This window comes from Salmo trutta, unplaced genomic scaffold (assembly GCF_901001165.1).
Source record: "Salmo trutta unplaced genomic scaffold, fSalTru1.1, whole genome shotgun sequence".
Classification (NCBI taxonomy): Eukaryota; Metazoa; Chordata; class Actinopteri; order Salmoniformes; family Salmonidae; genus Salmo; species Salmo trutta.
The window spans coordinates 1-25000 of record NW_021823361.1 but is presented as its reverse complement, the minus strand read 5'-3'; the positions used below and the strand labels follow the sequence as shown (position 1 = coordinate 25000).

At 44.1% G+C, this 25000-nt stretch overlaps 1 protein-coding gene across 1 annotated transcript in view; it reads right to left on the bottom strand.

Moving 5' to 3' along the window:
- The window catches only part of LOC115190414 (protein Dok-7), a gene marked incomplete at its 5' end in the record, with an annotated part of 43462 nt that extends 18552 nt beyond the window's left edge, over window positions 1-24910 (bottom strand). Inside the window, 2 exon segments of the mRNA XM_029748736.1 lie at window positions 12062-12181; window positions 24710-24910. Coding sequence (XP_029604596.1) covers window positions 12062-12181; window positions 24710-24910 — 321 coding nt within the window.
- Window positions 24911-25000: the final 90 nt, after the last annotated feature.

The following is a 25000-nucleotide window of genomic DNA, read 5'->3' as shown; positions in this document are numbered from 1 at the left end:
TATATATATACAAAAAATATAATAATAACAACAATAATAAACACATGATATTATGATAATAATAAAAATAATACTAAAATAAAACATTTAATACAAATAGAAAAAAGGTACGTCTAAATCAGAGCTAATTCTCATCCTATCTGAAGGCTGCAATCTCAACCTGCACTGATAATCTCTCTCCATTGGCTGAACTAGAGCTGCCTGCAAATGAAGTGAGGGGGCTGGCACCCTATTCCCTATATAGTACACTACTTTAGACCAGAACCCTATGGCACCCTATTCCCTATATAGTGCACTACTTTAGACCAGAGCCCTATGGCACCCTATTCCCTATATAGTGCACTACTTTAGACCAGAGCCCTATTCCCTATATAGTGCACTACTTTAGACCAGAGCCCTATGGCACCCTATTCCCTATATAGTGCACTACTTTAGACCAGAGCCCTATTCCCTATATAATGCACTACTTTAGACCAGAGCCCTATGGCACCCTATTCCCTATATAGTGCACTACTTTAGACCAGAGCCCTATGGCACCCTATTCCCTATATAGTGCACTACTTTATCAAGTAGTAGGGCTTTGGTCAAAGCTAATCCACTATAGGAAGTGGTGTGCCATCATGGATGCCAAGGGAAGCCAGGCTTCCTCCCAAAAATTTAACGAGAACAATTATTTATCTTTCGTCATCATGTTCCTTCAATTCGCAAGAGGCGTAATGTATCTCACAGGACAAAGCATCCGAGGGAGCGAAACAGCGCCCCTCTGTCTCTCTATGTGTAGGCCATCTATCTGATGCTGTGTGGTCATAAAGAGTATGACAATGTTGCATTGAATGCAAGGGAAGTCAGCTAGCATTTGGGCATCCCTTGATTTAAAAAAAAGTATAAAATAATAGCCAATCAGGGTTGAGCTAAACGGAGTGAATTCAACTGTGATTGGTCCTGGTGTACCTATAAAAAAAAGTGTCAAGGGAAGCCAGCTTGGATTTGGCTTCACTCCTATCAGATCACATTGAGATCATATGTCATGGACAGAAACAACTTGAATTGTTTTATCTCATTGTGTTGTTGTCTTGTGGTGGCTAGCTAGTGTAAATTGTCCCTTTCCTAAATTAGCCATGGATGGAGATGGGGATTTGGACTTGTGGTTTTATTTAATTCTCCATACTGGCTAATGATTATAATGGCGATTCTGATCCAACCATTAATTCATACATTGTTGTGCTCCTGGCCTGAGGGGATGGAAGTTCAATATGTAGCTAGATGTAGAAGGCTAATGTTAACTAGCTAACGTTGCCCATGAATGGAAGTTAGGCTAATGTTAACTAGCTAACGTTGACCATGCAAGGAAGTTAGGCTAATGAGCATTTTAGCCATGTAGCCTGTAGGACAACAGAGTTATAGACTGTTTGGTCAACATGACAGAGAGGATGGCATTAGCGTTTCTCTACAAGTAGGGTCAGTCAACATGTTTTTCTACATGTATGAACGTGCACTCACACACAGAGAAATCAGTACCACGGACAGCCACATCATAATTAGCTCACGTTGATTGGACTAAATAGTTGTTGGTATCTTTTAGTTGTCACTGTATTAGACTAAACAGAGGTGATTTGATGATGTTGAAGTGTTGACGTGTAAATGGTGCTGGAATAGTGGAGGCAGATCCTGTTTTCTTTGTGACTTGCTGTAACTCTCTGGTTCTAAATCAATAGTTGTTTAGTAGTCAGAAAATGTCAGAAACATGACCTTGCTTGACCATGCTGTAGGTCATGTAACTGTTTGCTACATACAATATGCTGTGTGGATTTAACTGGACAGATGTTGCTCTCTGGTTTAGTGATGAAACAAAGTTGTGGTTGAATTTATTCTGCCACTGTGTCTTATTATTGTCTCGGCCTTCAGGCTTATAGCCTATATCACGGTGTCAAGGCATATGAACTAACAGGTTATAGAGCACACAACGCAATTATCTCAACACACAGGTTTATTCTGCCACTGGGTCTAGGACTGTGGCAGTAATGACGTTTCGTCAGCCGGTGATTCTAAAACAAATAACTGGTCGGTCTCACAGTAATTGACCGTTAATTAACATAAACACATTTAGCATCTCCTGTCTTCCACACAGACTACAAGCCACTGATTCAGACATCTACATTTAAAAAGGTCTAATAAATCCATGTAATATAGTCTACACCTCCACAATAAATCCATTATGTATTTTAAACAGGTCTAAAGAAACATGATATGAAGAAAATGTAGTCTATTTCAGAAGAACATAATAACATACTCTGAGTTGTCCTCATGTTAGGTCCTGATGTGGCTAGGCCATATGGCTGTGGACTACACTGGTTCATTTAGCAGGTCCTGATCTGGCTAGGCCATATGGCTGTGGACTACACTAGTTCATTTAGCAGGTCCTGATCTGGCTAGGCCATATGGCTGTGGACTACACTAGCTCATTTAGCAGGTCCTGATCTGGCTAGGCCATATGGCTGTGGACTACACTAGTTCATTTAGCAGGTCCTGATCTGGCTAGGCCATATGGCTGTGGACTACACTAGTTCATTTAGCAGGTCCTGATGTGGCTAGGCCATATGGCTGTGGACTACACTAGTTCATTTAGCAGGTCCTGATCTGGCTAGGCCATATGGCTGTGGACTACACTAGTTCATTTAGCAGGTCCTGATGTGGCTAGGCCATATGGCTGTGGACTACACTAGTTCATTTAGCAGGTCCTGATGTGGCTAGGCCATATGGCTGTGGACTACACTAGTTCATTTAGCAGGTCCTGATCTGGCTAGGCCATATGGCTGTGGACTACACTAGTTCATTTAGCAGGTCCTGATCTGACTAGGCCATATGGATGTGGGCTACACTAGTTCATTTAGCAGGTCCTGATGTGGCTAGGCCATATGGCTGTGGACTACACTAGTTCATTTAGCAGGTCCTGATCTGGCTAGGCCATATGGCTGTGGACTACACTAGTTCATTTAGCAGGTCCTGATCTGGCTAGGCCATATGGCTGTGGGCTACACTAGTTCATTTAGCAGGTCCTGATCTGACTAGGCCATATGGCTGTGGACTACACTAGTTCATTTAGCAGGTCCTGATCTGACTAGGCCATATGGCTGTGGACTACACTAGTTCATTTAGCAGGTCCTGATCTGGCTAGGCCATATGGCTGTGGACTACACTAGTTCATTAGGCCATATGGCTGTGGACTACACTAGTTCATTTAGCAGGTCCTGATCTGGCTAGGCCATATGGCTGTGGACTACACTAGTTCATTTAGCAGGTCCTGATCTGACTAGGCCATATGGCTGTGGACTACACTAGTTCATTTAGCAGGTCCTGATCTGGCTAGGCCATATGGCTGTGGACTACACTAGTTCATTTAGCAGGTCCTGATGTGGCTAGGCCATATGGCTGTGGACTACACTAGTTCATTTAACAGGTCCTGATCTGACTAGGCCATATGGCTGTGGACTACACTAGTTCATTTAGCAGGTCCTGATCTGGCTAGGCCATATGGCTGTGGACTACACTAGTTCATTTAACAGACAAGGTTTGCTTAGAATTCCATTGGCATTATTTTATATTACAGAATGAAGAATACAATTGTACAAAGCTGATTAAAATAGAAAGATATTTTCTCTAAACGATTTGAGGGAATGGGCATTCTGTGTTGAGCGGTTAACAAAGAAACAGGAAGTCCTATAGGCTTAATTTACTGTTATTTATTCTACCTTAGTGATCTGTCTACTGGTCGGCACCGCGTCTCTAAGGATGTGTGTGTTTCTCTGAGTGATCTGTCTACTGGTCGGCACCTCGTCTCTAAGGATGTGTGTGTTTCTCTGAGTGATCTGTCTACTGGTCGGCACCTCGTCTCTAAGGATGTGTGTGTTTCTCTGAGTGATCTGACTACTGGTCGGCACCTCGTCTCTAAGGATGTGTGTGTTTCTCTGAGTGATCTGTCTACTGGTCGGCACCTCGTCTCTAAGGATGTGTATGTTTCTCTGAGTGATCTGTCTGCTGGTCGGCACCTCGTCTCTAAGGATGTGTGTGTTTCTCTGAGTGATCTGTCTACTGGTCGGCACCTCGTCTCTAAGGATGTGTGTGTTTCTCTGAGTGATCTGTCTACTGGTCGGCACCTCGTCTCTAAGGATGTGTGTGTTTTCTCTGAGTGATCTGTCTACTGGTCGGCACCTCGTCTCTAAGGATGTGTGTGTTTCTCTGAGGGATCTGTCTACTGGTCGGCACCTCGTCTCTAAGGATGTGTGTGTTTCTCTGAGGGATCTGTCTACTGGTCGGCACCTCGTCTCTAAGGATGTGTGTGTTTCTCTGAGTGATCTGTCTACTGGTCGGCACCTCGTCTCTAAGGATGTGTGTGTTTCTCTGAGTGATCTGTCTACTGGTCGGCACCTCGTCTCTAAGGATGTGTGTGTTTCTCTGAGTGATCTGTCTACTGGTCGGCACCTCGTCTCTAAGGCTGTGTGTGTTTCTCTGAGTGATCTGTCTACTGGTCGGCACCTCGTCTCTAAGGATGTGTGTGTTTCTCTGAGTGATCTGTCTACTGGTCGGCACCTCGTCTCTAAGGATGTGTGTGTTTCTCTGAGTGATCTGTCTACTGGTCGGCACCTCGTCTCTAAGGATGTGTGTGTTTCTCTGAGTGATCTGTCTACTGGTCGGCACCTCGTCTCTAAGGATGTGTGTGTTTCTCTGAGTGATCTGTCTACTGGTCGGCACCTCGTCTCTAAGGATGTGTGTGTTTCTCTGAGTGATCTGTCTACTGGTCGGCACCTCGTCTCTAAGGATGTGTGTGTTTCTCTGAGTGATCTGTCTACTGGTCGGCACCGCGTCTCTAAGGATGTGTGTGTTTCTCTGAGTGATCTGTCTACTGGTCGGCACCTCGTCTCTAAGGATGTGTGTGTTTCTCTGAGTGATCTGTCTACTGGTCGGCACCTCGTCTCTAAGGATGTGTGTGTTTCTCTGAGGGATCTGTCTACTGGTCGGCACCTCGTCTCTAAGGATGTGTGTTTCTTTATAAAGTGTGAGGGTTCAGTGACCAGACGACATGACAACATCCTCCTCAGGGGAGAGGTACTCAGTGGAAAGCCAATTAGTACACAGCCCAGTCCCACTAATTGGCTTTGTGTCTTCCTCTATATAGGAGAGCAGCTGGGGGGGGGGGGATTTGGGAGTAGAGACGAGGACCTGGGAAGATGTCAGATTTTCTTATCTCAGAGAAAGCTTTGTTTACTGGGGCACCTTGTCTCTCTGTTAACCAAGACAGGCTTTAGGTAGAGAGAAGTGTTCCTCCTGTAACTATGGAGATGACAGTCTAAAGACAGGTTTAGATAGAGAGAAGTGTTCTTCCTGTAACTATGGAGATGACAGTCTAAAGACAGGTTTAGATAGAGAGAAGTGTTCCTCCTGTAACTATGGAGATGACAGTCTAAAGACAGAGAGAAGTGATCCTCCTGTAACTGTTAACCAAGACAGGCTTTAGGTAGAGAGAAGTGTTCCTCCTGTAACTGTTAACCAAGACAGGCTTTAGGTAGAGAGAAGTGTTCCTCCTCTAACTATGGAGATGACAGTCTAAAGACAGGTTTAGGTAGAGAGAAGTGTTCCTCCTGTAACTATGGAGATGACAGTCTAAAGACAGAGAGAAGTGTTCCTCCTGTAACTATGGAGATGACAGTCTAAAGACAGGTTTAGGTAGAGAGAAGTGTTCTTCCTGTAACTATGGAGATGACAGTCTAAAGACAGGTTTAGATAAAGAGAAGTGTTCTTCCTGTAACTGTTATGTGTAGATGACAGTCTAAAGACAGGTTTAGATAGAGAGAAGTGATCATCCTGTAACTATGGAGATGACAGTCTAAAGACAGGTTTAGATAGAGAGAAGTGATCCTCCTGTAACTATGGAGATGACAGTCTAAAGACAGGTTTAGATAGAGAGAAGTGTTCTTCCTGTAACTATGGAGATGACAGTCTAAAGACAGGTTTAGATAGAGAGAAGTGATCCTCCTGTAACTATGGAGACGACAGTCTAAAGACAGGTTTAGATAGAGAGAAGTGTTCTTCCTGTAACTATGGAGATGACAGTCTAAAGACAGGTTTAGATAGAGAGAAGTGATCCTCCTGTAACTATGGAGACGACAGTCTAAAGACAGGTTTAGATAGAGAGAAGTGATCATCCTGTAACTATGGAGATGACAGTCTAAAGACAGGTTTAGATAGAGAGAAGTGTTCTTCCTGTAACTGTTATGTGGAGATGACAGTCTAAAGACAGGTTTAGATAGAGAGAAGTGTTCTTCCTGTAACTGTTATGTGTAGATGACAGTCTAAAGACAGGTTTAGGTAGAGAGAAGTGTTCTTCCTGTAACTGTTATGTGTAGATGACAGTCCAGAGACAGATAGAATTTGATAGAATTTGTAGATAACTGGCCCTCTTTCTGGGACTCACCCACAAACAGGACCAAGCCTGGCCTGTTGAGGAGTGACGGACTCCATCCTAGCTGGAGGGGTGCTCTCATCTTATCTACGAACATAGACAGGGCTCTAACTCCTCTAGCTCTAGAATGAAATAGGGTGCAGGCCAGGCAGCAGGCTGTTAGCCAGCCTGCCAGCTTAGTGGAGTCTGCCATTAGCACAGTCAGCGTAGTCAGCTCAGCTTTTCCCATTGAGACCGTGTCTGTGCCTCGATCTAGGTTGGGCAAAATTAAAAATGGCGGTGTTCGCTTTAGTAATCTCACTAGTATAAAGACCTCCTCCATTCCTGCCATTATTGAAAGAGATTGTGATACTTCACATCTCAAAATTGGGTTACTTAATGTTAGATCCCTCACTTCCAAGGCAGTTATAGTCAATGAACTAATCACTGATCATAATCTTGATGTGATTGGCCTGACTGAAACATGGCTTAAGCCTGATGAATTTACTGTGTTAAATGAGGCCTCACCCCCTGGTTACACTAGTGACCATACCCCCCGTGCATCCGGCAAAGGCGGAGGTGTTGCTAACATCTACGATAGCAAATTTCAATTTACAAAAAAAAAACAATGACGTTTTCGTCTTTTGAGCTTCTAGTCATGAAATCTATGCAGCCTACTCACTCACTTTTTATAGCTACTGTTTACAGGCCTCCTGGGCCATATGCAGTGTTCCTCACTGAGTTCCCTGAATTCCTATCGGATCTTGTAGTCATAGCAGATAATATTCTAATTTTTGGTGACTTTAACATTCACATGGAAAAGTCCACAGACCCACTCCCAAAGGCTTTCGGAGCCATCATCGACTCAGTGGGTTTTGTCCAACATGTCTCTGGACCTACTCACTGCCACAGTCATACTCTGGACCTAGTTTTGTCCCATGGAATAAATGTTGTGGACCTAAATGTTTTTCCTCATAATCCTGGATTATCAGACCACCATTTTATCGCGTTTACAATTGCAACAAATAATCTGCTCAGACCCCAACCAAGGAGCATTAAAAGTCGTGCTATAAATTCTCAGACAACCCAAAGATTCCTTGATGCCCTTCCAGACTCCCTCTGCCTACCCAAGGACGTCAGAGGACAAAAATCAGTTAACCACCTAACCGAGGAACTCAATTTAACCTTGCGCAATACCCTAGATGCAGTTGCACCCCTAAAAATTAAAAACATCTGTCATAAGAAACTAGCTCCCTGGTATACAGAAAATACACGAGCTCTGAAGCAAGCTTCCAGAAAATTAGAACGGAAATGGCGCCACACCAAACTGGAAGTCTTCCGACTAGCTTGGAAAGACAGTACCGTGCAGTATCGAAGAGCCCTCACTGCTGCTCGATCATCCTATTTTTCCAACTTAATTGAGGAAAATAAGAACAATCCGAAATTTCTTTTTGATATTGTCGCAAAGCTAACTAAAAAGCAGCATTCGCAAATGGAGGATGGCTTTCACTTCAGCAGTAATACATTTATGAACTTCTTTGAGGAAAAGATCATGATCATTAGAAAGCAAATTACGGACTCCTCTTTAAATCTGGGTATTCCTCCAAAGCTCCATTGTCCTGAGTCCGCACAACTCTGCCAGGACCCTGGCTCAAGGGAGATACTAAAGTGTTTTAGTACTATATCTCTTGACACAATGATGAAAATAATCATGGCCTCCAAACCCTCAAGCTGCATACTGGACCCTATTCCAACTAAACTACTGAAAGAGCTGCTTCCTGTGCTTGGCCCTCCTATGTTGAACATAATAAACGGCTCTCTATCCACCGGATGTGTACCAAGCTCACTAAAAATGGCAGTAATAAAGCCTCTCTTGAAAAAGCCGAATCTTGACCCAGAAATTATAAAAATCTATCGGCCTATATCGAATCTTCCATTCCTCTCAAACATTTTAGAAAAAGCTGTTGCACAGCAACTCACTGCCTTCCTGAAGACAAACAATGTATACGAAACGCTTCAGTCTGGTTTTAGACCCCATCATAGCACTGAGACTGCACTTGTGAAGGTGGTAAATGACCTTTTAATGACGTCAGACCGAGGCTCTGCATCTGTCCTCGTGCTCCTAGATCTTAGTGCCGCTTTTGATACCATCGATCACCACATTCTTTTGGAGAGATTGGAAACCCAAATTGGTCTACATGGACAAGTTCTGGCCTGGTTTAGATCTTATCTGTCGGAAAGATATCAGTTTGTCTCTGTGAATGGTTTGTCCTCTGACAAATCAATTGTAAATTTCGGTGTTCCTCAAGGTTCCGTTTTAGGACCACTATTGTTTTCACTATATATTTTACCTCTTGGGGATGTCATTCGAAAACATAATGTTAAATTTCACTGCTATGCGGACGACACACAGCTGTACATTTCAATGAAACATGGTGAAGCTCCAAAATTGCCCTCGCTAGAAGCCTGTGTTTCAGACATAAGGAAGTGGATGGCTGCAAACTTTCTACTTTTAAACTCGGACAAAACAGAGATGCTTGTTCTAGGTCCCAAGAAACAAAGAGATCTTCTGTTCAATCTGACAATTAATCTGGATGGTTGTACAGTCGTCTCAAATAAAACTGTGAAGGACCTCAGTGTTACTCTGGACCCTGATCTCTCTTTTGAAGAACATATCAAGACTGTTTCAAGGACAGCTTTTTTCCATCTACGTAACATTGCAAAAATCAGAAACTTTCTGTCCAAAAATGACGCAGAAAAATGAATCCATGCTTTTGTTACTTCTAGGCTGGACTACTGCAATGCTCTACTTTCCGGCTACCCGGATAAAGCACTAAACAAACTTCAGTTAGTGCTAAATACGGCTGCTAGAATCCTGACTAGAACCAAAAAATTTGATCATATTACTCCAGTGCTAGCCTCCCTACACTGGCTTCCTGTTAAGGCAAGGGCTGATTTCAAGGTTTTACTGCTAACCTACAAAGCATTACATGGGCTTGCTCCTACCCATCTTTCCGATTTGGTCCTGCCGTACATACCTATACGTACGCTACGGTCACAAGACGCAGGCCTCCTAATTGTCCCTAGAATTTCTAAGCAAACGGCTGGAGGTAGGGCTTTCTCCTATAGAGCTCCATTTTATGGAATAGTCTGCCTACCCATGTGAGAGACGCAGACTCAGTCTCAACCTTTAAGTCTTTACTGAAGACTTATCTCTTCAGTAGGTCCTATGATTAAGTGTAGTCTGGCCCAGGAGTGTGAAGGTGAACGGAAAGGCTGGAGCAACGAACCGCCCTTGCTGTCTCTGCCTTGCCGGTTCCCCTCTTTCCACTGGGATTCTCTGCCTCTAACCCTAATACAGGGGCTGAGTCACTGACTTACTGGTGTTCTTCCATGCCGTCCATGGGAGGGGTGCGTCACTTGAGTGGGTTGAGTCACTGATGTGGTCTTCCTGTCTGGGTTGGCGCCCCCCCTTGGGTTATGCCATGGCGGAGATTTTTGTGGGCTATACTCGGCCTTGTCTTCGGACGGTAAGTTGGTGGTTGTAGACATCCCTCTAGTGGTGTGGGGGCTGTGCTTTGGCAAAGTGGGTGGGGTTATATCTTTCCTGTTTGGCCCTGTCCGGGGGTATCATCGGATGGGGCCACAGTGTCTTCTGATCCCTCCTGTCTCAGCCTCCAGTATTTATGCTGCAGTAGTTTATGTGCCGGGGGGCTAGGGTCAGTCTGTTTCATCTGGAGTATTCTCTTGTCTTATCCGGTGTCCTATGTGAATTTAAATATGCTCTCTCTAATTCTCTCTTTCTCTCTTTCTTTCTTTCTCTCGGAGGACCTGAGCCCTAGGACCATGCCTCGGGACTACCTGGCATGATGACTCCTTGCTGTCCCCAGTCCACCTGGCCATGCTGCTGCTCCAGTTTCAACTGTTCTGCCTGCGGCTACGGAACCCTGACCTGTTCACTGGACGTGCTTGTTGCACCCTCGACAACTACTATGATTATTATTATTTGACCATGCTGGTCATTTATGAACATTTTAACATCTTGACCATGTTCTGTTATAATATCCACCCGGCACAGCCAGAAGAGGACTGGCCACCCCTCATAGCCTGGTTCCTCTCTAGGTTTCTTCCTAGGTTATTGGCCTTTCTAGGGAGTTTTTCCTAGGGAGTTTTTCCTAGCCACCGTGCTTCTTTCATATGCATTGCTTGCTGTTTGGGGTTTTAGGCTGGGTTTCTGTACAGCACTTTGAGATATCAGCTGATGTACGAAGGGCTATATAAATAAATTTGATTTGATTTGATTTAGACGACAGTCTAAAGACAGGTTTAGGTAGAGAGAAGTGTTTATCCTGTAACTGTTATGTGTAGATGACAGTCTAAAGACAGGTTTAGATAGAGAGACGTGTTCTTCCTGTAACTGTTATGTGTAGATGACAGTCTAAAGACAGGTTTAAGTAGAGAGAAGTGTTCCTCCTGTAACTATGGAGACGACAGTCTAAAGACAGGTTTAGATAGAGAGAAGTGTTCTTCCTGTAACTTATGTGTAGATGACAGTCTAAAGACAGGTTTAGATAGAGAGAAGTGTTCTTCCTGTAACTGTTATGTGTAGATGACAGTCTAAAGACAGGTTTAGATAGAGAGAAGTGTTCTTCCTGTAACTGTTATGTGTAGATGACAGTCTAAAGACAGGTTTAGATAGAGAGAAGTGTTCTTCCTGTAACTATGGAGACGACAGTCTAAAGACAGGTTTAGATAGAGAGAAGTGTTCCTCCTGTAACTATGGAGATGACAGTCTAAAGACAGGTTTAGCCGTTTGTTGTTTTGCTGTCTCTTTTTGGCCACGTCTCTTTTTGGGCCACTGCCTTAGTTGAATGTTTATTTTGTTTTGTTTTACGCTGGTGTTTCAGAGTTGGACGTTACCCTGTACTGGAAAGTTATTTTGTCGGGCGAAAGAACACCTGTTTTTAGTAAACTTTCACAAGAAAATGAATCCCAACCACTGTCTCTGGTCTGGTCATGCTGTACTTCCTGTCTGTGTTGGGGGGTTTGGGACCAGCTTATCCATTCACAAAAGGTTTAAGCACTAAATGTTTTTGTTTTGTCTTCATGGTGCCGTGTGTGTGTGTGGTGTACGTGCCCATATGCAGTTATTCTTCCCTCTACAGTCACTAAACCCTGTCTCAACATGTGAGGCCTTCTCAGAAATGGCTGTGAGCACACACACACACACACACACACACACACACACACACACACACACACACACACACACACACACACACAGACCCCAAAGGGCTTTGAGCATGTGACGCCACCTCCATGCTGGCGCCTCGACACACACACACACAAATACACACACACACAGATGGACACACACACACTAAAACACCCAGTAAACCTTAGAGACACAAGTCACATTCCTTTGGTAGGAAAATACGTGAGGGAGAGCCTGACTTTACCGAGGACTGATAAACAATGGGGTCCTGCCTGGCTTCTATAATGATAGGGGAAACACTGAAGTATCTGTGTGTGTGTGTGTGTGTGTGTGTGTGTGTGTGTGTGTGTGTGTGTGTGTGTGTGTGTGTGTGTGTGTGTGTGTGTGTGTGTGTGTGTGTGTATATATACCTGGTAGGTTAGGTCTGAGGCCACTAGGTGTTCTACTAGGAGAGATGCCTCTGACTATACAGTCAAATAGGAAACTGATCTGCTCTCCTTCTGAACAGGACAGGAAGAATACACCAGCCCCTAGAGACAGAGAGGAGAGAGAGAGACAGAGAGAGAGAGGGGGAAGATGAGGGAGAGAGAGAGAGAGGTGGAAGATGAGGGAGAGAGAGAGAGAGGTGGAAGATGAGGGGGAGAGAGAGAGAGAGAGAGAGATGGAAGATGAGGGAGAGAGAGAGAATATGAGGGAGAGAGAGAGAGAAGATGAGAGGGGGAAGATGAAGGAGAGAGAGAGAATATGAGGGAAAGAGGGAGAGAGTGAGAGAATATGAGGGAGAGAGGGAGAGAGTGAGAGAGGGAAGATGAGGGAGGGGGAAGATGAAGGGGAGAGAGAGAGAGAGAGAGAGAGAGAGAGAGAGAGAGAGAGAGAGAGAGAGAGAGAGAGAGGAGAGAGAGAGAGAGAGAGAGAGAGAGAGAGAGAGAGAGAGAGAGAGAGAGAGAGAGAGAGAGAGAGAGAGGAGAGAGAGAGGGAGAGAGGGAGAGAGAGAGAGAGAGAGAGAGGAGAGAGGGAGAGAGGGAGAGAGGGAAGGGGAAGATGAAGGAGAGAGAGAGAGAGAGAGAGCGAGGGAAGATGAGTGAGAGAGGATAGAAGAAAATACAAACTATTACAAATTGACAACAAACGTTCCAAGATAAAATAAAAAAGGAGGCTGGTAGAAATGAGATATTTCTCCTGACTAATTTAGGCCAGCTAGTCGAACCATAAAGAGTCTGGTAGTGAAGGCAATCTGCCCTCGATGAAACACAGAGAGGTTTTTGTACGGTTGAACTGTAGACAAAAAAAAAGCCTTTGGTTACGTCAACAATCTTCCAATTCGACGTGTTCCTGTCGTTGGATTAGATCAGTTCCAGACGAAAACCTCAACGTGAGGAGAAACCTCAACGTGAGGAGAAACCACAACGTGAGGAGAAACCTCAACGTGAGGAGAAACCTCAACGTGAGGAGAAACCTCAACGTGAGGAGAAACCTCAACGAGAGGAGAAACCTCAACGTGAGGAGAAACGTGAGGAGAAACCTCAACGTGAGGAGAAACCTCAACGTGAGGAGAAACCTCAACGTGAGGAGAAACCTCAACGTGAGGAGAAACCTCAACGAGAGGAGAAACCTCAACGTGAGGAGAAACGTGAGGAGAAACCTCAACGTGAGGAGAAACCTCAACGTGAGGAGAAACCTCAACGTGAGGAGAAACCTCAACGTGAGGAGAAACCACAACGTGAGGAGAAACATGAGGAGAAACCTCAACGTGAGGAGAAACCTCAACGTGAGGAGAAACCTCAACGTGAGGAGAAACCTCAACGTGAGGAGAAACGTGAGGAGAAACGTGAGGAGAAACCACAACGTGAGGAGAAACCTCAACGTGAGGAGAAACCTCAACGTGAGGAGAAACCTCAACGAGAGGAGAAACCACAACGTGAGGAGAAACCTCAACGTGAGGAGAAACCTCAACGTGAGGAGAAACCTCAACGAGAGGAGAAACCACAACGAGAGGAGAACCCTCAACGAGAGGAGAAACCTCAACGTGAGGAGAAACCTCAACGTAAGGAGAAACCTCAACGTGAGGAGAAACCTCAACGTGAGGAGAAACCTCAACGTGAGGAGAAACCTCAACGTGAGGAGAAACCTCAACGTGAGGAGAAACCTCAACGTGAGGAGAAACCTCAACGTGAGGAGAAACCTCAACGAGAGGAGAAACCTCAACGTGAGGAGAACCCTCAACGAGAGGAGAAACATGAGGAGAAACCACAACGTGAGGAGAAACCTCAACGTGAGGAGAAACCTCAACGTGAGGAGAAACCTCAACGAGAGGAGAAACCTCAACGTGAGGAGAAACCTCAACGTGAGGAGAAACATGAGGAGAAACCACAACGTGAGGAGAAACCACAACGTGAGGAGAAACCTCAACGTAACCAGAAGATCCTTCAGTAGACGTGTACTATAGAGTCTACAACATGATGACACAACATCTACATCTAACAGAAATGATTCCTATTCTATCTGTCAAAAAAACCTTGAGAGAATTGAGAAAAAGATTGAGAAAATACTTTTGGAGCGTTTACATCACAAGCAGCCTTGAGGGAGGGGGGTTAACAGGGTTTTGTGTGATGACAAAGTATTGTGTGTGTGTGTGTGTGTGTGTGTGTGTGTGTGTGTGTGTGTGTGTGTGTGTGTGTGTGTGTGTGTGTGTGTGTGTGTGTGTGTGTGTCTAATAGATGTCCTGTTCACCTGGGACCATCGGACAAAAGCACAAGGCCAAGAGAAATAGCTAACTATGATAACCAACCATTACAAAACCTCCTATTTTTCATTTAGTATAAATCAACCATTTTGTTGCCCATGAATACACACTTTTGGTTACAAAGTAAACATGGTCCATTCCTGATTGGTTAGAAAGTGAACAGGATACTTTCCTGATTGGTTGATTTCCTCTAAAAGATAAAGTTGTATTGAATTAAAATTAAATTTTAAAAACTGTTCCACTTCTTTTAAATGAATTAGGAACGACCAGCTAGTTATTCACCTGAATAGGAACGACCAGCTAGTTATTCACCTGAATAGGAACAACCAGCTAGTTATTCACCTGAATAGGAACGACCAGCTAGTTATTCACCTGAATAGGAACGACCAGCTAGTTATTCACCTGAATAGGAACGACCAGCTAGTTATTCACCTGAATAGGAACGACCAGCTAGTTATTCACCTGAATAGGAACGACCAGCTAGTTATTCACCTGAATAGGAACGACCAGCTAGTTATTCACCTGAATAGGAACGACCAGCTAGTTATTCACCTGAATAGGAACGACCAGCTAGTTATTCACCTGAATAGGAACGACCAGCTAGTTATTCACCTGAATAGGAACGACCAGCTAGTTATTCACCTGAATAGGAACGACCAGCTAGTTATTCACCTGAATAGGAACGACCAGCTAGTTATTCACCTGAATAGGAACGACCAGCTAGTTATTCACCTGAATAGGAACGACCAGCTAGTTATTCACCTGAATAGGAACGACCAGCTAGTTATTCACCTGAATAGGAACGACCAGCTAGTGATTCACCTGAATAGGAACGACCAGCTAGTTATTCACCTGAATAGGAACGACCAGCTAGTTATTCACCTGAATAGGAATGACCAGCTAGTTATTCACCTGAATAGGAACGACCAGCTAGTTATTCACCTGAATAGGAACGACCAGCTAGTTATTCACCTGAATAGGAACGACCAGCTAGTTATTCACCTGAATAGGAACGACCAGCTAGTTATTCACCTGAATAGGAATGACCAGCTAGTTATTCACCTGAATAGGAACGACCAGCTAGTTATTCACCTGAATAGGAATGACCAGCTAGTTATTCACCTGAATAGGAATGACCAGCTAGTTATTCACCTGAATAGGAACGACCAGCTAGTTATTCACCTGAATAGGAACGACCAGCTAGTTATTCACCTGAATAGGAACGACCAGCTAGTTATTCACCTGAATAGGAACGACCAGCTAGTTATTCACCTGAATAGGAACGACCAGCTAGTTATTCACCTGAATAGGAACGACCAGCTAGTTATTCACCTGAATAGGAACGACCAGCTAGTTATTCACCTGAATAGGAACGACCAGCTAGTTATTCACCTGAATAGGAACGACCAGCTAGTTATTCACCTGAATAGGAACGACCAGCTAGTTATTCACCTGAATAGGAATGACCAGCTAGTTATTCACCTGAATAGGAATGACCAGCTAGTTATTCACCTGAATAGGAATGACCAGCTAGTTATTCACCTGAATAGGAACGACCAGCTAGTTATTCACCTGAATAGGAACGACCAGCTAGTTATTCACCTGAATAGGAACGACCAGCTAGTTATTCACCTGAATAGGAACGACCAGCTAGTTATTCACCTGAATAGGAACGACCAGCTAGTTATTCACCTGAATAGGAACGACCAGCTAGTTATTCACCTGAATAGGAACGACCAGCTAGTTATTCACCTGAATAGGAACGACCAGCTAGTTATTCACCTGAATAGGAACGACCAGCTAGTTATTCACCTGAATAGGAACGACCAGCTAGTTATTCACCTGAATAGGAACGACCAGCTAGTTATTCACCTGAATAGGAACGACCAGCTAGTTATTCACCTGAATAGGAACGACCAGCTAGTTATTCACCTGAATAGGAACGACCAGCTAGTTATTCACCTGAATAGGAACGACCAGCTAGTTATTCACCTGAATAGGAACGACCAGCTAGTTATTCACCTGAATAGGAACGACCAGCTAGTTATTCACCTGAATAGGAACGACCAGCTAGTTATTCACCTGAATAGGAACGACCAGCTAGTTATTCACCTGAATAGGAACGACCAGCTAGTTTATTCACCTGAATAGGAACGACCAGCTAGTTATTCACCTGAATAGGAACGGACCAGCTAGTTATTCACCTGAATAGGAACGACCAGCTAGTTATTCACCTGAATAGGAACGACCAGCTATTTATTCACCTGAATAGGAACTGACCAGCTAGTTATTCACCTGAATAGGAACGACCAGCTAGTTATTCACCTGAATAGGAACGACCAGCTAGTTATTCACCTGAATAGGAACGACCAGCTAGTTATTCACCTGAATAGGAACGACCAGCTAGTTATTCACCTGAATAGGAACGACCAGCTAGTATTCACCTGAATAGGAACGACCAGCTAGTTATTCATAGGAACGACCAGCTAGTTATTCACCTGAATAGGAACGACCAGCTAGTTATTCACCTGAATAGGAACGACCAGCTAGTTATTCACCTGAATAGGAACGACCAGCTAGTTATTCACCTGAATAGGAACGACCAGCTAGTTATTCACCTGAATAGGAACGACCAGCTAGTTATTCACCTGAATAGGAACGACCAGCTAGTTATTCACCTGAATAGGAACGACCAGCTAGTTATTCACCTGAATAGGAACGACCAGCTAGTTATTCACCTGAATAGGAACGACCAGCTAGTTATTCACCTGAATAGGAACGACAGCTAGTTATTCACCTGAATAGGAACGACCAGCTAGTTATTCACCTGAATAGGAACGACCAGCTAGTTATTCACCTGAATAGGAACGACCAGCTAGTTATTCACCTGAATAGGAACGACCAGCTAGTTATTCACCTGAATAGGAACGACCAGCTAGTTATTCACCTGAATAGAACGACCAGCTAGTTATTCACCTGAATAGGAACGACCAGCTAGTTATTCACCTGAATAGGAACGACCAGCTAGTTATTCACCTGAATAGGAACGACCAGCTAGTTATTCACCTGAATAGGAACGACCAGCTAGTTATTCACCTGAATAGGAACGACCAGCTAGTTATTCACCTGAATAGGAATGACCAGCTAGTTATTCACCTGAATAGGAATGACCAGCTAGTGATTCACCTGAATAGGAATGACCAGCTAGTTATTCACCTGAATAGGAATGACCAGCTAGTTATTCACCTGAATAGGAACGACCAGCTAGTTATTCACCTGAATAGGAACGACCAGCTAGTTATTCACCTGAATAGGAACGACCAGCTAGTTATTCACCTGAATAGGAACGACCTGCTAGTTATTCACCTGAATAGGAACGACCAGCTAGTTATTCACCTGAATAGGAACGACCAGCTAGTTATTCACCTGAATAGGAACGACCAGCTAGTTATTTCACCTGAATAGGAACGACCAGCTAGTTATTCACCTGAATAGGAACGACCAGCTAGTTATTCACCTGAATAGGAACGACCAGCTAGTTATTCACCTGAATAGGAATGACCAGCTAGTGATTCACCTGAATAGGAATGACCAGCTAGTATTCACCTGAATAGAACGTCAGCTAGTTATTCACCTGAATAGGAACGTCCAGCTAGTTATTCACCTGAATAGGAATGACCAGCTAGTTATTCACCTGAATAGGAATGACCAGCTAGTTATTCACCTGAATAGGAATGACCAGCTAGTTATTCACCTGAAGTGTTTTTGACATTCAAACTCTCAGATGCTATATATTGCCCCTGAGTGTGTGTGTGTATGTGTGTGTGTGTGTGTGTAGTGTATATATATATATATATATATATATATATATATATATATGTGAGTTTGACTTAGTGTGTGTTAGTGTGTGTGTGTTAGTGTGAGTGTGTTAACTGCGGGTCAGATGAAGACACACAGAGGTGATAAGTCACAAGACATCCCTCTCCCCTCCTCCCCTCTCCTCTCCCTTCCCTCTCCTCCCCTCTCCTCTCCTCTCCCTTCCCTTCCCTCCCCTCTCCTCCCCTCCCCTCCCCTCTCCTCTCCCCTCTCCTCCCCTCTCCTCCCCTCTCCTCTCCCTTCCCTCCCCTCTCCTCCCCTCTCCTCTCCCCTCCCCTCTACATTTACATTTACATTTAAGTCATTTAGCAGACGCTCTTATCCAGAGCGACTTACAAATTGGTGCATTCACCTTATGATATCCAGTGGAACAACCACTTTACAATAGTGCATCTAAATCTTTTAGGGGGGGGGGTTAGGAGGATTACTTTATCCTATCCCAGGTATTCCTTAAAGAGGTGGGGTTTCAGGTGTCTCCGGAAGGTGGTGATTGACTCCGCTGTCCTGGCGTTGTGAGGGAGCTTGTTCCACCACCTCTCCTCTCCTCTCCCCTCTCCTCCCCTCCCCTCTCCTCCCCTCTCCCCTCCCCTCTCCTCCCCTCCCCCTCCCCTCTCCTCTCCTATCATCACCTGACACACACACAGCTGTGTGACAGAACCTAGACTGTACGTTATTCTTTACAGAGGGTGATGATTTACAGTCAGGGATGGAAATGAACATAACCCACTAGTCTGAGGATAGTACTATCCAGACCAGACTAGTAGAAAATGTGCCCAACTAACCCACTAGTCTGAGGATAGTACTATCCAGACCAGACTAGTAGAAAATGTGCCCAATTAACCCACTAGTCTGAGGATAGTACTATCCAGACCAGACTAGTAGAAAATGTGCCCAACTAACCCACTAGTCTGAGGATACTACTATCCAGACCAGACTAGCAGAAAATGTGCCCAATTAACTTGCAGTGACATTTTTGTCTTTACAAATACAGCACGGCACAGATTTTGGACCCAAATGTAACCTGGGCCATGTTCCCCATCCCTGTTTACCGTCCACAGAGACACGGACTCACACTCACAGAGCATTTCTCTAACGTACCAACGCTCACATTCTATCTGTTCTATTTCTCTAACGTAGCAACGCTCACATTCTATCTGTTCTATTTCTCTAATGTAGCAACACTCACATTCTATCTGTTCTATTTCTCTAATGTACCAACACTCACATTCTATCTGTTCTATTTCTCTAACGTAGCAACACTCACATTCTATCTGTTCTATTTCTCTAATGTAGCAACGCTCACATTCTATTTGTTCTATTTCTCTAATGAACCAACACTCACATTCTATCTGTTCTATTTCTCTAATGAACCAACACTCACATTCTATCTGTTCTATTTCTCTAATGAACCAACACTCACATTCTATCTGTTCTATTTCTCTAATGTAGCAACACTCACATTCTATCTGTTCTATTTCTCTAATGTAGCAACACTCACATTCTATCTGTTCTATTTCTCTAATGTAGCAACACTCACATTCTATCTGTTCTATTTCTCTAACGTAGCAACACTCACATTCTATCTGTTCTATTTCTCTAATGTACACTTGGGCACATAGGCCAGCACACACACCCTTCATTCTGGACATGTCATTCCCCCACTGCTGTTCTGAGGGCAGCTGGTAATATGTAAATGTTGTGGTGGAGAGAGCTGAGGTGATTGGTCTGAGATGGCTCTAGGGGGAGTGGTATTTATAGAATGATGAAACAAGACACTCTTATTAAGGCCCAGGAGTGTGTGTCTCACACACACACACACACACACACACACACACACACACACACACACACACACACACACACACACACACACACACACACAGTAAAGACAGTTGTCTTTGGTCCTAACAGGCCTGTTTACAGTAAAGACAGTTGTCTTTGGTCTTGACAGGCCTGTTTACAGTAAAGACAGTTGTCTTTGGTCCTGGCAGGCCTGTTTACAGTAAAGACAGTTGTCTTTGGTCCTGACAGGCCTGTTTACAATAAAGACAGTTGTCTTTGGTCCTGACAGGCCTGTTTACAGTAAAGACATTTGTCTTTGGTCCTGACAGGCCTGTTTACAGTAAAGACAGTTGTCTTTGGTCCTGACAGGCCTGTTTACAGTAAAGACAGTTGTCTTTGGTCCTGACAGGCCTGTTTACAGTAAAGACAGTTGTCTTTGGTCCTGACAGGCCTGTTTACAGTAAAGACAGTTGTAAAGACAAGCCATCTACTCTGGACATGTATTTTGTTGATCATGAGAAGCTCCACTTAACTTCTAGGAAACCCGGGTTACACTCTGATTCTATCCTCTACATTTCTAGGAAACCTGGGTTACACTCTGATTCTATCCTCTACATTTCTAGGAAACCCTGGTTACACTCTGATTCTATCCTCTACATTTCTAGGAAACCCGGGTTACACTCTGATTCTATCCTCTACATTTCTAGGAAACCCGGGTTACACTCTGATTCTATCCTCTACATTTCTAGGAAACCCTGGTTACACTCTGATTCTATCCTCTACATTTCTAGGAAACCTGGGTTACACTCTGATTCTATCCTCTACATTTCTAGGAAACCCGGGTTACACTCTGATTCTATCCTCTACATTTCTAGGAAACCCTGGTTACACTCTGATTCTATCCTCTACATTTCTAGGAAACCCTGGTTACACTCTGATTCTATCCTCTACATTTCTAGGAAACCTGGGTTACACTCTGATTCTATCCTCTACATTTCTAGGAAACCTGGTTACACTCTGATTCTATCCTCTACATTTCTAGGAAACCTGGGTTACACTCTGATTCTATCCTCTACATTTCTAGGAAACCCGGGTTACACTCTGATTCTATCCTCTACATTTCTAGGAAACCCGGGTTACACTCTGATTCTATCCTCTACATTTCTAGGAAACCCGGGTTACACTCTGATTCTATCCTCTACATTTCTAGGAAACCCGGGTTACACTCTGATTCTATCCTCTACATTTCTAGGAAACCTGGGTTACACTCTGATTCTATCCTCTACATTTCTAGGAAACCCTGGTTACACTCTGATTCTATCCTCTACATTTCTAGGAAACCTGGGTTACACTCTGATTCTATCCTCTACATTTCTAGGAAACCCGGGTTACACTCTGATTCTATCCTCTACATTTCTAGGAAACCTGGGTTACACTCTGATTCTATCCTCTACATTTCTAGGAAACCTGGGTTACACTCTGATTCTATCCTCTACATTTCTAGGAAACCCGGGTTACACTCTGATTCTATCCTCTACATTTCTAGGAAACCCTGGTTACACTCTGATTCTATCCTCTACATTTCTAGGAAACCCGGGTTACACTCTGATTCTATCCTCTACATTTCTAGGAAACCCGGGTTACACTCTGATTCTATCCTCTACATTTCTAGGAAACCCGGGTTACACTCTGATTCTATCCTCTAGATTTCCTCGTGGTTCATGTCTGAGGACACTTGATAAAGTTGTCACACCGGCAAAAAGAAAAATGTCCGCTGTTGTGGCTAAAAACCACACACGCAGTCGTCTCCCCCCCCTCCACCCTGAACCAGTGAGTGACAACCCCCCCCCTCCACCCTGAACCAGTGAGTGAGAACCCCCCCCCCCCTCCACCCTGAACCAGTGAGTGAGACCCCCCCCTCCACCCTGAACCAGTGAGTGAGACCCCCCCCCCCCTCCACCCTGAACCAGTGAGTGAGACCCCCCCCTCCACCCTGAACCAGTGAGTGAGACCCCCCCTCCACCCTGAACCAGTGAGTGAGAACCCCCCCCCCCTCCACCCTGAACCAGTGAGTGAGACCCCCCCTCCACCCTGAACCAGTGAGTGAGACCCCCCCCTCCACCCTGAACCAGTGAGTGAGACCCCCCCCTCCACCAGTGAGTGAGACCCCCCCCTCCACCAGTGAGTGAGACCCCCCCCTCCACCAGTGAGTGAGACCCCCCCCTCCACCAGTGAGTGAGACCCCCCCCTCCACCCTGAACCAGTGAGTGAGACCCCCCCTCCACCAGTGAGTGAGACCCCCCCCCCTTCAACATGTAAAACAGGCTCTCGTTCTCTACATACCAGCATCCATCTGCTGGAAATTCAGAGAATAGTTACCATATCACCAATAGATAGACAGACAGACAGACAGACAGACAGACAGACAGACAGACAGACAGACAGACAGACAGACAGACAGACAGACAGACAGACAGACAGACAGACAGACAGACAGACAGACAGACAGACAGACAGACAGACAGACAGCTCATATTATCTGGAATAAACTGTAAATGTGTGTGTATGTGTGTATTATGAAAACCTATTTGATATGCCTGCAGTTCAGAGTTACCCTGTGGATTAATAAACCAGTAGATATGAGGGTCTGAGATACCTACTATACTGTACTCTGAGAATCCAACTATACTATACTGTACTATACTCTGATATACCTACTATACTGTACTATACTCTGATATACCTACTATACTATACTGTACTCTGAGATACCAACTATACTGTACTGTACTCTGATATACCTACTATACTATACTGTACTCTGAGATACCAACTATACTGTACTGTACTCTGAGATACCAACTATACTATACTATACTCTGATATACCTACTATACTGTACTGTACTCTGAGATACCAACTATACTGTACTGTACTCTGAGATACCAACTATACTGTACTCTGAGATACCAACTATACTGTACTCTGAGATACCAACTATACTGTACTGTACTCTGAGATACCTACTATACTATACTCTGAGATACTAACCAACTATACTATACTGTACTCTGAGATACCAACTGTACTGTACTCTGAGATACCAACTATACTGTACTGTACTCTGAGATACTAACCAACTATACTGTACTCTGAGATACCAACTGTACTGTACTCTGTGATACCAACTATACTGTACTCTGAGATACCAACTATACTGTACTGTACTCTGAGATACCAACTATACTATACTCTGAGATACTAACCAACTATACTGTACTGTACTCTGAGATACCAACTGTACTGTACTCTGTGATACCAACTATACTGTACTCTGAGATACCAACTATACTATACTATACTCTGAGATACCAACTATACTGTACTGTACTCTGAGATACCAACTATACTATACTATACTATACTCTGAGATACCAACTATACTGTACTGTACTCTGAGATACCAACTATACTGTACTGTACTCTGAGATACCAACTGTACTGTACTCTGAGATACCAACTATACTATACTGTACTCTGAGATACCAACTATACTGTACTATACTCTGAGATACCAACTATACTATACTGTACTCTGAGATACCAACTATACTGTACTATACTCTGAGATACCAACTATACTGTACTCTGAGATACCGACTATCTATACTCTGAGATACCGACTATACTATACTCTGAGATACCAACTATACTATACTCTGAGATACCAACTATACTGTACTATACTCTGAGATACCAACTATACTGTACTATGAGATACCAACTATACTGTACTCTGAGATACCGACTATCTATACTCTGAGATACCAACTATACTATACTCTGAGATACCAACTATACTGTACTGTACTCTGAGATACCAACTATACTATACTGTACTCTGAGATACCAACTATACTGTACTGTACTCTGAGATACCAACTATACTATACTATACTCTGAGATAATACTGTACTCTGAGATACCAACTATACTGTACTGTACTCTGAGATACCAACTGTACTGTACTCTGTGATACCAACTATACGGTACTCTGAGATACCTACTATACTGTACTGTACTCTGAGATACCTACTATACTGTACTCTGAGATACCAACTGTACTGTACTCTGTGATACCAACTATACTGTACTGTACTCTGAGATACCAACTATACTATACTCTGTGATACCAACTATACGGTACTCTGAGATACCTACTATACTGTACTCTGAGATACCAACTATACTATACTCTGAGATACCAACCAACCACAAAATACTGTAGTCATTGGGGGAGAAGAGAGAACAATAGAGAGACAGGGACAATGTACTGCTGGGATGGAACAAAAGCCTGCACACCTCGAATTCTCCAGGACCAGGCTTGGAGGCCACGGACCTGGTGAACTGTGAATATGGAGACATGGACCAGGGATGGAGGCCACAGACCTGGTGAACTATGAATATGGAGACATGGACCAGGGATGGAGGCCACAGACCTGGTGAACTGTCAAAATGGAGATATGTAATTGTTTTGGAATTCTTATTAAATCTAGCTAACTCATTGACACAGTAAGGTTCCATTCTCAAAAGTAGTGCACTACATAGGGAACGGCGTGCCATTTGGGACACGGTCCCGTTGTGGTTCCATACTCACAGTATCCACATCTAGTGCCGCCCTCAAACACAAAGCCATTCGGCACGTCGCCGTAGCGACGCAGGTCTGACAGCTTCCACTGGCCAATCACGGCCGGTGGGAGGTCCCTAGTGAGGACCAATAGGTTGTTGCACAGGTGCAGGGAGGCAGGACCACTCTCTAGCTTAGTTCCTGGTTGAACTCCTACACTGAACCTGTGGACTGGTTGAGAGAGAGAGGGGAGAGAAAGAGAGGGGGAGGGAGGGAGGGAGGGAGAGAGAGAGAGAGAGAGAAAGGGAGGGATAGAGAGAG